This window comes from Festucalex cinctus, chromosome 8 (genome assembly GCF_051991245.1).
Source record: "Festucalex cinctus isolate MCC-2025b chromosome 8, RoL_Fcin_1.0, whole genome shotgun sequence".
Classification (NCBI taxonomy): Eukaryota; Metazoa; Chordata; class Actinopteri; order Syngnathiformes; family Syngnathidae; genus Festucalex; species Festucalex cinctus.
The window spans coordinates 28,350,112-28,363,323 of NC_135418.1; the positions used below are offsets into that span (position 1 = coordinate 28,350,112).

The 13,212-nt window shown below is 40.3% G+C and overlaps 2 protein-coding genes across 2 annotated transcripts; one reads left to right on the top strand and one right to left on the bottom strand.

Annotated features, from left to right (window-relative positions):
• Positions 1-1,274: 1,274 nt before the first annotated feature.
• Positions 1,275-7,232, top strand: tbc1d20 (TBC1 domain family, member 20). The gene is made up of 8 exons (XM_077529610.1): positions 1,275-1,714; positions 2,470-2,646; positions 3,007-3,087; positions 3,171-3,357; positions 3,455-3,556; positions 4,105-4,246; positions 4,912-5,090; positions 5,241-7,232. Exons 1-8 carry the CDS (start codon positions 1,657-1,659, stop codon positions 5,518-5,520), a joined length of 1,206 nt encoding a protein of 401 aa, XP_077385736.1. The 5' UTR covers positions 1,275-1,656; the 3' UTR covers positions 5,521-7,232.
• A 721-nt stretch (positions 7,233-7,953) lies between these two features.
• On the bottom strand, positions 7,954-12,576 carry LOC144023777 (ranBP-type and C3HC4-type zinc finger-containing protein 1-like). The gene is made up of 8 exons (XM_077529611.1): positions 12,340-12,576; positions 11,922-12,066; positions 10,856-10,952; positions 10,547-10,715; positions 9,302-9,381; positions 9,039-9,212; positions 8,703-8,863; positions 7,954-8,627 (listed from the first exon to the last, which is right to left on the bottom strand). The coding sequence occupies exons 1-8, from the start codon at positions 12,377-12,379 to the stop codon at positions 8,483-8,485; spliced, it is 1,011 nt and encodes a 336-aa protein (XP_077385737.1). The 5' UTR covers positions 12,380-12,576; the 3' UTR covers positions 7,954-8,482.
• Positions 12,577-13,212: the final 636 nt, after the last annotated feature.

The following is a 13,212-nucleotide window of genomic DNA, read 5'->3' on the forward strand; positions in this document are numbered from 1 at the left end:
GAAATGTGTTCAAATCAAGTATTTTCACAAATATTTGCCTTGTAAGCATTTTTCTTTTCTTGATTTCAAATTGACTTTCCAGCTGTATATAACTGATTCTAATCTACTTTTTTTGTCAAACAAATAGTGATCTCAAGCGTCAGTGTACAATTTTATCCTCGCATCCTTACAATGAAGATTATGTTGCCTTTGCGCTCAGTGCTCACACCTTCATGTCCGAACACCTCACGATGGGTGTGTATGTTTTTAGGTGACTCATACAGTCATAAATCACACGGCCTGGTATTGTAGTTAGTCACACTCTCGTCTTAAAAGTTATATCACTACTTCTCACACGTTTTTACTTGAAACTCACCTGTTATAATGAGACAGAATGAGACATAAAAGAGAACATAAATGATGAAAATGTTCCAAAGTGATTCTATCGATAAGCGCTCAAAAATGCTAGTGTATATATGGTTGACTTCACATGCTATATGTTGCTATAAAAATAAGAGGCAAATTTCCTTCTGTTTAACAAATTCTTTCAACAGTGTATATCATTTTAGTGTGTCTAAATTGACATTTATTTATTTTTTATACTTTCATGTATCTCAAAGTCAGTGGAATAAATCAAGTATGAATACATTGTTTCTGCACTTAGTTGTTTTTTTTTTTTTAATCTCTATACTTACCTTGAGTATTTATTTTTTCCCCCAGTCATTTAACTCTCTACCTACATTTAAATACAAATAAATACAGTGTAGAAAAGTCAACCAAGGTTGAGATTGTGAATGACTAATTGTATGAGTCCTTCAGGGAAAAATAAGGACAACACAAACATAAAGAAATGTGGAGTATTAACGATAACGTCGTTGATGATGCAACACATTCATAGAAGCAAGATATTCCCCATCGATGGCCTTGGAGAATTGTTTGATTCCAGCATTCAAAATTCTCTGTCTATTCTGAAAATACAGACACACATAAAGACAAGATGTATTCCCCCCACACTTTTTATAATTAGCAAATATAACATTTTTTTTTTCAACACAACAGGAACACGTTCATAAAAACTAGCTTGATTTAAAAAAAAAAAAAAAAGTCATAGCAAAATTTTTATTGTATTGAAAGAAAAAAAATCAATGATCACCTTTGCAAATTACATGTACATTACATTACATTTCCAAGTATGGACTGTTTGGACTTTGTTAGAAGTAGTACGATTGTGTCCCGACCGTCCATAATCGTTTAAATAAAGTTTTTTTGTTTTGTTTTGTTTTTTTCGCCGCCGAAGTACGCATGCGCGAAGCTAACTTATCGCTGTGACGTATAAATTCGCCTGCCGGTCCCCCTGGCCGCCAAAACAAACATGTAACGTCGCCGGTTTCATCCCGCAACCAGCCGCTCAGCTGTCCGACTACGATGGCCACGTTGGGGGAGACGTTCACGTGGGAGGCGCCGCGGCGAAGCGTGGTTTAGCTTAGCGGAGCGGCGAACGACGACCCCGGGGCGGGCCGTGCTAGCATAATAGCCAGGCTTGCCGTGCTAACCGAGCTGATGGCAACCGCGGAAGATTAAGTTCAGCACACTTGGCCTCCAAAGTCAACGTGGACAGATATGTCAGTCTGAAGGGGGGGGGAAGGAGGAGGTACACTTACAACAAGCGGAGGTAACATGAAGACATCCAGAATTGGCACCGCGTCGGCACTGCTAAATGGGAACCAAAATGACGGTAAACGTCCCTATTACGTGATGTTCATCGTGGGCAAAGTTGTTGTTTTCTTTTTCATTGGTAACGTCAAAGGGTCAAGGTAAAGTACCTGGTTGCTAACTGCGCATGTGCGAGAAGAGAAGCGGCTGATTTTTATTGCTATGATCACGATCAACCGCCTGTGTATGTGACATACGTGACGTCATCATCATGCGCTGTCACACGGAAAGCAGAAGATAACAATGCTTTAAAAAAAAAAAAAAATGGAAATCACCCCGTGTTCACAGTCTCACTTATTTGCATTTATACCCTGAAAACTGAAAACCCGTTTGAATTTTTTTTTGTTCTTTTTGAAACGCCCTGTTTAAGGGTTGTAGTACATTATTTGAAGAAGTGTGTGGAAGTTGTACACTTACAGTATATCTGAGAGACGCACGTAAAGATGAAAATGACTCACTTTTGCGACTTTCAAGATAGCCATGTTGAATTGAGCAGCCTGGATAGAGGCATGCTTGGCCTAAGTTTATTTATATTTTTTTGTCCTAATGCCCATCAGCATACTCCACTTTGTTGTCATCACTCTTCTGTGGTTGCGATACCAAAACAAAAGACAAAAGAAAAAAGCCATACAGGCATGATGACAGTTGGACTTCAAATAACATTCATAATCCAAAGTGTTTTTTTGTTTTGTTTGTTTTCTTTTGTTTTTTTTGTTTTTTTTTATGTGGAAATGCAAACGGTGCCCGTGCGGGTAATCGCCTGCCGTGTTTTGGCAGACCGGCGGCAGAGGAAGATGGCCGACATCGCTCAGGCCCTGCAGACGAGTCCGGCGGACGTGGCGGCCCTCAGGCGGATGGCCATCAGCGAGGGTGGCCTGCTAACGGACGAGATTCGCTGTCAGGTGTGGCCGCGGCTCCTCAACGTCCCACCCAATATCTTGGAGCAGGAGCCAGGTAACGCCCTCCATGACAACAACAACAACAACCAATCACGGCTCAGCTTCAGGTGATGGGTCGTTTCCTGAGCACTGAGCAGCTGTGATGTGACGTCATTTTCACTTGTCAACAAGTAGCAAAATGTCTGCCTACTGAGATGGATAAAAATAGCTGCGAAATTTCTATTCCACAAACGCCGTCTTAATCAATACAGTGTTTAGACTAGCGGCACTGCATGCAACATTATTTTAAATGAATATCTTTATCTTTAATGTTAAATTTATGCAAAACATAGATGGGCTACCAGAAATTAGAATCTGTTTGGTTAATTATTAGTCACAGCGTCACCAACAGCTACCGCTCACTTTTTCCGTGCAGAGACGGTGGAGCGGGACAACAACAAGGACTACAACCAGGTGCTACTGGACGTCCAGCGCTCGCTCCGAAGGTTCCCTCCTGGCGAGTACACCCCAAACGACAAATCACGCTTTGCGATGTTCTCAGAGGTTAAAACGGGGATTGCGGCTGGGTTTCGTTTCCAGGTATGCCGGACGAGCAACGGGAGGGTCTCCAGGAGGAGCTGATTGACATCATCCTCCGCGTCCTGAAGCGTAATCCTCAGTTGCACTACTACCAAGGTTACCACGATATCGTCGTCACCTTCCTCCTGGTCGTGGGCGAGCGCTTGGCGACGGCCCTCGTGGAAAAGCTCTCCACGCATCACCTCAGGTACGGCGTCAACAAATCTTTTTGACCAACTGTTTCTTTTTTTTTTTCTTTTTTTTTTTTTTTCTTTGAGGGCTCTTTTCTTTGTGTTGTTGGCCAGGGACTTCATGGATCCCACCATGGACAACACCAAACACATCCTCAACTACCTGATGCCCATTATCGAGAGGGTCAACCCTGACGTGCATGATTTCATGCAACAGTAAGGGAAGACTTCATACTTTTACAAAGTTTCAAACACGCAAACGATATGCCCGCCACATACACTGAAGTAAGGTAGGGCAGGGCTGCGCAATTACTCAAATTTATTCGATTCATTGCTGTTTTGAAAATTGTATCATTGAAAATTTGCTCAATCATGAAATCAAATTTTGTTCTCTGGTCTATTAAAAGCTGTTGTTCTCCTTGTGGCTGCATAATATATCGAGAAAATTATCTATGGCGATATTGGCCCATGCTATATGCATATCGCAAAGACATGCAATAAGTTTCATATGGAATTTTATGCTTTTATCTGAATTTGAACGGTCAGTCGCTAACTAAAATGTGCTACAAGTTTTTTTGTTTTGTTTTTTTAAATGCATTATTGACTGAAAGTTGGAAGAAAAAGTTCAACTCCACTAGTAGTGGACATTCTTGTTCCCTCGACATGACATAACGACATCCAATTACAAAGTGTCACTTTGGCAAACAAACTGGCAAGCTCTCACTTAGTACTTCTAAACGACGCATAAATGTTGCGATTCCCAGGGCGGAGGTGGGCACCGTCTTCGCCCTCAGCTGGCTGATCACCTGGTTCGGCCACGTTCTGTCAGACTTCCGCCACGTGGTTCGGTTGTACGACTTCTTCCTCGCCTGCCATCCGTTGATGCCCATCTACTTTGCGGCCGTGGTGAGCTCCGCTGCCGTTTCCACTTCAGCGCCGACGAGTAGCTCAGTTTACTGATCAAACCCAGAAAACAGGTGAGCCATGATTGGCCATGACCTACTTCCTCAGCACAGGTGATGTCATCAGCAGTCGACAGCAAAAGGAAATAATAGTTTTTTGGTATTAATTGTACATGAAAAATAATGAAGTTATCAAGCTAATTCTGGACAAAATATTAACTTTCCACTGCTGAAAATTTGTTCAATGAGTCAAGTACCCCTTTAAATACATTTATTTTAATTACATTAAAAAAAAATGGCTCCATGACCGCTCGATTATTAAAATAGTTGTCAATTAATTTGATAAATTATTATTTATTTTTTTTACAGATCTACTATCATTAGGTACTCTTGCACAATCGAATGAGAGCCAAAATATTATTGCTCAAAATATTACAAAAAAATATATAATAACTGGAAAAATGTTTGGAAACATAGAATAAAATACAAAATAATTGTCAAATGATGACAAAAGCATTAGATTATACAAACAATTGAAGGAATACTGATTATTAGGCAAACGACAACAACAACAAAAAATCCAAAAAGGATCTTGTTATATCTCGGGTTCTTGGTTATGTTAGGGATCCCATTCGTCGTCGTTAACATGCGAGTTTGCGCTGCATGCAGATCGTCCTTCACAGGGAAGAGGAGGTGCTGGAGTGCGAGTGCGACATGGCCATGGTCCATCACCTGCTGTCTCAGATTCCTCAGGATCTGCCCTACGAGACCCTCATCAGCCGAGCGGGAGACTTGTTTGTCCAGTTCCCTCCGTCCGAGCTGGCCAGGGAGGCCGCCTCGCACCACTGGTACGTCGCCGTCACCCCGTTGGCTCCACTCCCTTCCCACCTTTTCAACATGACAGTCTTCTAAACGCCACAATCATGGATTTGAAAGGAAACAAGATATACTTTAAAAAGTTTAATTTCAGCAAATGTTCTCCCTCTCAACCTCTCAAGCATGGCGACCACCACTTTTAAGGACTTTGACTTGGCCTCGACGCAACAGCGGCCCGACTCGGTGCTCCATCGCCGGCGGCGGCAACTGCAGCTGCAGCAGCAGCAGCAGCAGCAGCAGCAGGAGGCGCTGGAGCGCTCGGCGGCGGTGGCCCGGCCGTCGATGACTCGCCGCTTCGTTCGCCTGGCGGTGATGGGCCTGACGGTGGCTTTAGGGGCGGCGGCGCTCGCTGTGGTCAACACCGCCTTGGAGTGGGCCCCCAAGTTGGACCTCTTTCCGTGAACTCCATCCAAGTACCAGTCATATGGAGGACCGAAACTGCCAACATTCAAAATAAAAATAAATGACTAAAAGTGAAAATAAAAATGGATATTAAAAAAATATGTCCAAAAAATAAATATAAATGGAAATAAAAAGATTACAAAAACAATTTTTTTTAGTCATTTATTTAGTTTAAATAAATGACTAAAATAAATGACTAAAAGTGAACAAAACGGAAATAAATAAATTAGAATACAAATGTGTGTGTTTTGCTCTTTTTATTTCCATTTATATTATTATTTTTTTTATAATAATTATATTTTTTAAATCCATTTTTATTTTCACTTTGTCATTTATTTATTTAGAATTTTGTCAGTTTTGGTCCTCCATACCAGGAACGCCTCCTCAAATGAAGGACCTCTTGAAGAACATGACAGTATTTCACCCCGCCGATGTTCGAGGGGGATCGGGACCGAGTCCTTTGAACATTTGCGAGTCGTTGATAGCACCCTTCAAAAGGTTTATAATGGCGCTTATATGCCACAAAATGGCGACAAAGCACTATTTGTGGAAACTGCAATATGGTAGGCAAAGTTTGTCAAAATTGAAAATGAAACTATTTAGATGGGGCTTTGGCGCCATCTTGTGGCTTCTTAAGAGTTTTCGGAAACAGTGCAAACATGTATAGAGATGTTACGTTTTGTGCGATAGTTTCAACAAAAGATTTTTCTAGAGTACATTTAAAATAGGTTCGTTTGTGAATAGTGAAGCACAAATATGCGAGGGATTACGGTACGTACACCAGAAGTGACAATTTCTTACTCTTACTTGTTATTGTGCGAATTGTTCCTATAACATTTATAAGGTATTTGATATGACAAAGACCAAATGAAGATACTATTTCTCATAATAAGCTGTAAAGAAATGGCACTCCGATGTCATCATTTCAATGCAAATTTCCACTACGTCACCGTCCGCCGCTTCTTGACAGCTCTACTTTTCACATTCCTACAGCTATCGGTGACATTTTTTTTTTTTTTAATTAGCCGAGATGGTTTTGGGAAATAAAAGCTGGATACGTTACCGAGCGACCGGCAACATTAACAAAAACGTCTCAAAGAAGAAGAGAAAGACTGACTTGGTCCGGCATTTAAAATGCAATCACAGTATTGGCTTATATCTCTCCATGGGGAAATTTCAAGAACGTGCCATCGAAAAAAATAATTTGTAGGACATCTGGTGTGTCAACACGTTTTCTTTTTTGTTTTGTTTTTGTCTGTTTTTAAATAAGCACTTTTGTCACCACTGCTGCAGGAGCGCACGTTAGTCGAAAAGTAAACTGGTGCTGACTTTCACTAGTTTTGCACGTTTTTTTTTTTTTTTTTATGTTTGTTTTTTTTTCACCAAGAAGTGCAAAGTTGTACTGTACTTGTCATCGTAGGAGCTTGTGGGATCGTTTCCACACAAAGTTTTTTTTTTTTTTTTTTTTTTTTTTGGAAACACTGGACAGCCCGGCAGCCGACTCACTGAAAACGATTTATTTTTATTTTTTGTAGGAAGGGAGGAATTTGTCACGATGTTCTTTCCCAGGTTGTTCTGATGTGTTTGCTGTCTTCAGTTGATGTTGCACTAGCTTTTTTTTTCTTCCTGTTTTTCATTTTAACAAAATATATCCTACTAATGTAAAGTTGTACTGTACAAAAGAATGTTAATAAACCATGAAAAGAGGCAAAGTAAGCATTTTATTCACAATTCAGTTCCCAGATTTCTCAAAATTATGTCACAAGAAAAGTTATTGTCAAAATATCCAAAGTTTCAATGATAATATAGTAACCTTGCTCTAGCAAAATGAATTATCGCGGTACCAAACCAATGGTGTTTTGGACCAATCACAGAGCGACATTGCGTTCGTGGGGGCGGGATATGCAACTGTGACGAAACCAGGAAGCCAGCGCGGACGGCGGGCGGGGCTAACAAACGAACCCAACATGGACGAATGTACGCGACAATTAATTCTGTTCTCGCAGAATTACTCAAGAACTTTAATGTTGAACAGCGAGGGCCGCTTGGTGCATTTCTAGCTGGTAAGATGTTCGTGCTTCCCCCCCCCCCTTCGGCAAGAACGAAAACGAAATTTTCACCCATGGCCGTGATTGGTTACAACAAATGTGTAGAATGACCCATCGTCCAATCAGCTCGAATTATTGTACGGAATGTCCCGCCTTTCCCGACCAAATTACTGTGGAGAGGAACCAGATGGACATTGCAGAGAACTCACTTGAGTGAAGCACATATCCAGCTGGCTATTGCTGCTCAGACAATTTCAGAAATTGACAGCTATGTGACGTACAGTACACGATGCAAACGGCAAAATATGAGAACTCGTTGACAGGGTGGACATTATTGGCTGAATATATTTTATGAGCACACGGTGGACAATGAGCAAAATGCCCGTAGTGTTCTAACACATTTATTCTGAATTCATGAAATGTTTTTATATCAACTGATATTTATTACATGACAGAGTGGACATGTGAATCTTGATGAAAATTATAAGTGTAAATAATCTGCAAGCATCCACTATTTCAGTAGCTTTTGTAGGAAGACAAAATGCTGTTTGGTATGTAACTGAAAACATCAAAAAGCGCAGTTATGCCTATATTGACAGTGATATTGATCCTAATAATATATAAACACTCATTTTTCTTTTTTACATCTAGTAAGTAGTGATGGACAAATGAAGCTTCATGAAGCACTTACTGACATTTTGAGTCAAAGGTCATACTTAGTTTAAAGATGCCATGGAAATTGATTGTGCGAACATTTTCATCTTTAAAATCAAGAACACCATCGACAGGAGTTTAAAGTAATAAAAATCGCAAGTGCTTCATGAAGCTTCATTTTCCTATCACTGACAGCTCAAAGGATTTGAAACCAGATTCACATCCAAACTGGCGGCACTGATTTTAAGTCGTACTGTGTGTCACTCCCTTCCAACGTTCCCAAAGTTCATCAACAGGGCTTCGTGGACCGCTGCGACGTCTGGATCGACTCGCTTCATATCGCCCTGCTCGCGAAATGACACCTCATCGTCGCTCAAGTTCACGATGACCCCCGGCAAACATTCCCTGAAAAAGAGACGACGCCAACGTTTGGGAACGGGGTGATGATCTTTGCGGATGGGCTCCGTTCCTGCGTCTCACCTGCATAAGGTGTGCATGCACACCCTGAGCTCCAAACCTTCGCCCGGCTCCAGTTCCGACAAGCAAACGTGACAGATGGCTTCGGATGGAGAAGGAACGACGCTCACTTTGTCGGTCTGCAGCAAATCCAAAGCGTTTATCTCTTGCTCCGCCTGCTGAGCCTTAAAAAAAGAAGAAAAGGACACCAAAGACACCAACGAAAAAACTTCAAACATCTTTTTTTTTCATCCGGAAGAGGCTAAATCGACCCTAAAATGGCGGCTTCAAAACAAAATGGCCACTTTGAGGTTTTTTTTTTTTTTTACAGTCTACTCATGTCATGTCGTGAAGTGGAACCTCTTGGAAAAGAAACGTGGCCAACTTTTCCCGCTGAATCCGCCGAGCCTCGTCCCCGACCGGCTTGAAACCTTCGGGGACCCGGTAGTCGTTTGGCCTCTCCCGGTCGCACATCTGACACCCGGGACGGGTCGGTTGGTTGACGAATGTACATTCAGGGCACTCCCAGCCCGGCTGGGAAAGAGGCAACAAGGCACGTTTCCCTCAATTTTGTACGTCCAATTAGGCGCTCGTCGTGAATGTGGGACGGACGAAATGCTGACCAGAGGCCTGCGAGTTCGAACTCTGGGAGGAGGAGGAGGAGGAAGAGGAGGCGGAGTCGGCGTGATCGGCTCCGTGACGCCTGAGAAGAGATTGCAATCACTTGTTACTGGGTTAAAAAAATAAAATAAAATAATTACAAAAAAATCAAATAATCAAAAACCAATTTATTTTCCTTTTTGGCCAAATATAGATTCATAAAACCATGAATCGGTTATTTTGGTTTTTCTCTTTTTTTTTCTCTCTCTTTTTAAAGGCACATTTAATTTGTGTTTTACTATTTTCTTTAAATTTACTGTTCACATGAATGTAAAAGTATTTTTCTTACATTTAAGAAAGACTCGACTTTTTGCACTTCAAGACAATTCAGTCATTATAATGTATATTTACAATTATTGAATTAGAATTGTGATTTTTTTTTTTTATCTCAACCTTGCTTATGCTAATGTTTGTGTAACACTTAAGTGATTATAAGACGTGTTACTTCCGTTAATAAACTGAATCATTTAACTCATTTGCTCCCCAAAACGTATAAATACGTTTTTAAGTGTCCCAAAGACGTATTTATACGTTTTTTTGTTTGTTTTGTTTTTTTATGCTAGAGCATACAGTAGGCTTTGTTGCAGCCTCTCAACTGCTAAGAACTGTTCCAGAAATGGTAGTTATTACACAAACGGACAGCAGGTGGCATTAGAGTATAAGAGATCAACCAGAGCCTTGTTGAAAAAAAGCTCAATTACTCACAATTCTAAATAATTATATATATATATATTAATGCTAGAGCATACAGAAGGCTTTGATGCAGCCTCTCAACTGCTCAGAACGGTTGCAGAAATGGTAGTTATTACACAAACGGCCAGCAGGTGGCAGCAGAGTATAAGAGATCAACCAGAGCCATGTTGAAAAAAAGCTCAATTACTCACAATTCTAAATATATTTGTGAAAATTGATTAAACTTAGCTATATTGTAATCCTAATTGCTGCAAAACGGAAACAGATAGAAATATACTTTTTTTTTCCTGATGAAAGAAGAAACTTTAATCTTTCTTTTGATAGGTTCCATGTTTTTATAGCAATAGAACACAATATTCTGTGGGCCTTGCAAAATCAGTCACAATCCAGGAAAACAACCTGGAGATACAATGAAAAACACGAAGAGGCCCCAGAATGGAACCCTGTGGAGCACCATTCCTTCGGTTACACGTGAAATATTTCCACGTCTGCTCTTCCGCTCGTGACATACTCGCCTTCAAGTCGCCGGTTGAGATGAGCGGGGCGGGCGGACCGGATAAACAGGAAGGCCCGGTCGCCGTCGCGGCGGATGCCGTGACTGTGCAGCGTCTCGTGGTCGCGCGCCAGACGCTTCCCGATCACCCAGCGCTGCAGCGCCGGAGGGAAGGCAAAATTCTGCTTGACCTGGTGGTGCGCAGAATAAAAATCACATGATGACACATTCGATATCACAACAAAAAAAAAATTATTTGCGACCTGCTGTCAGGGGGAGGAGTCAAGTTTCGGCAGAATAAGTGATGAGAAAGTCTTCAAAATTACTGTACCTCATTTTTAAGTTGGGCGATGGTCATGCCACACGAAACTTGAAGAGTCAACTGCGTGGCGCTGTCAGACTGTGCGTCCTCCACACCCACGATTAAACTACAAAAAAACAAGAAGGGAGGTTAGTCACAGTTGGAGAGTTCAGGTCCAGAAAGTAAAAACTCGACACAATATGGCTTTAACCACAGTTTGATTCAGGTGAACCAGCTTGTTGTTGAATAGTGGAAGGTTTTTTGTTTGTTTTTTTAATAAACTTTCTGACCCTGAAAGGTATGGAAGTGTATTGCATTCATTTAAAAAAAAATAATAATAAAAATAAAAAATAAAAACTGTTTTTCTGGCATTTTTTTTTTTTTTTTTGGGGGGGGGGGTTGCTTTTTTTGAGTTTTTTTTTCTGTTTTTCTGATTTTTTTTTTTCTGTTTTACTGACTATTTTTTTCTGTCATAAAAAAAATATTACGAAAAACAGAAAAAAAAAATTACTCTGACAAACAGAGGGGAAACAAATATTCCAAAAAACAGAGCACCACCTTCTGTTTTTCCAGAGTATTTTTTTTTCTTTTACCTCTGAACTCCAAATGACTTTTTGCAGACCACTAACCTGTATAAATAACTGGATCGCCGTTGGAAGTATCCAGTCATATATACAGGACAGTGGTCTGAAACAAGTCACTTGGAGTTCAGAGGTCCAATAATAATTATAATAATAATTATAATTATAATTATAATAATTACTATGAAAAACAGAACACCGACTTCTGTTTTTTGGAGTAATTTTTTTTTCTGTTTTTTGGAATATTTTTTTCCCCTGTTTTTTTTTAATTTTTTTTTAATATTTTTTCCCCCCTGTTTTTCGGAGTATTTTTTCCTGTTTTATATTTTTCTTTGTGTGTTTTATGACTGAAAAAAAATATTCAGTAAAACAGAAAAATACAAATTTAAAAAATACAAAAAACAAAACAAAAAACAAAGCACCCAAAAAAACAGGAGCTTTTTTTTTCCCTTTTTCTTTCAAGTGAATTCAATATGCTTCCGTATGAATGAATGAATGAATACATTTAGTCGCACTTAATGGAGTCCTGCGGGTAGGCCAGCGTGCCGATGGTGACCGACACCGGCATGGCGCGTCGACACAACTTCAGGCTCAGTCTGACTGTCTCTTCTTCATTCCCGATGCTCAGAGCGTCCGTCAGACGTCTGGCCAGCTCCTCCGCTGAAAATATTTAAAAAAAAAGTGGAGAGAATTAACATGAGTGATCCTACTTGTGTTCAACAAAAGTAGTTACATGTGTTTACAACAAGCATACTGCAAAATTGAGACCTCCTGAAATATTTTGCCCCCCCAAATTTTTTTAACTACCATCCTGTAGTCATACTGTAAAAGAAAGGTTCATTTTATCATCAGAAAATCTGTGCAAACAAACAAACAAACAAACAAACAAACAAAAGCCAGGTTAAAATTAAAATGAATAAAAACTATACAAACCCGTTTGTAAAGTCGCATCCGGTGTTTCTTTAGCAGCCATTGTTACATCCAAAACACAAAAAAACAAAACAAAACCCTGTTACGTTCAAGTCGCGTAAATCAAACGTTTTCTCATGTAATTACATTAAAAAAAAAATCAAAACAACAATGGTATAATTAAGTAATTGAACCGATTAGCTGTCGTCTTCCACTGACGCATTTCGCCATGTTTCAAGAAAAAATGAAAATGAAAGTGACTTGACTTCCGGTAGAGAAAATGCGTAACGTGTGCGGGCCCTGTTCTAAAAATAGCTGGCCAATGATGAGGCATTGTGATTTTCTAGGACTTAAACAGCCATGGCGGAAAAACATATGGTACCTACCTGTATTCCATTTTTGGTCCAGCAGGTGGCCATGTTTGCCGATAGTTTTCTCACTGGGTTTCAACGCGTCATGTGAACGCAACGTGCTCTCCTTTCTATAATTGTACACAGACTAGTCGTTGCGAATACTTTTGTTCATTTTCAGCTTGGCCGAATTCACAATCGAAGCCACCTTTGTCTGTCTCAACATCCCATTGTGACGGTTTAAAGTCCAAATGGGCGTTTATATCGCGTTCCGCATACAACTTGTTGTTTTTCCAATGGGACAGTCGTCTCAGAAAATAAATGGCGATGCCAGGTTGCAAGTGTCGGGTTTTTTTCACCATTCGGCTGTGTTTATACCTCAACAGTATCGTTAGAAATCTGGTTAACAGTCATTTTGTCAAGTAATGTTTTGGTTGTTTGCATAGCGAGGCCAGTTGGCTCACCGCGATTGCCCTTTTTACGTATTGTCATTGAATCCATCGCGACTCACAGCTTTTAATTCTCATTTACCATTTTTACATTAAAA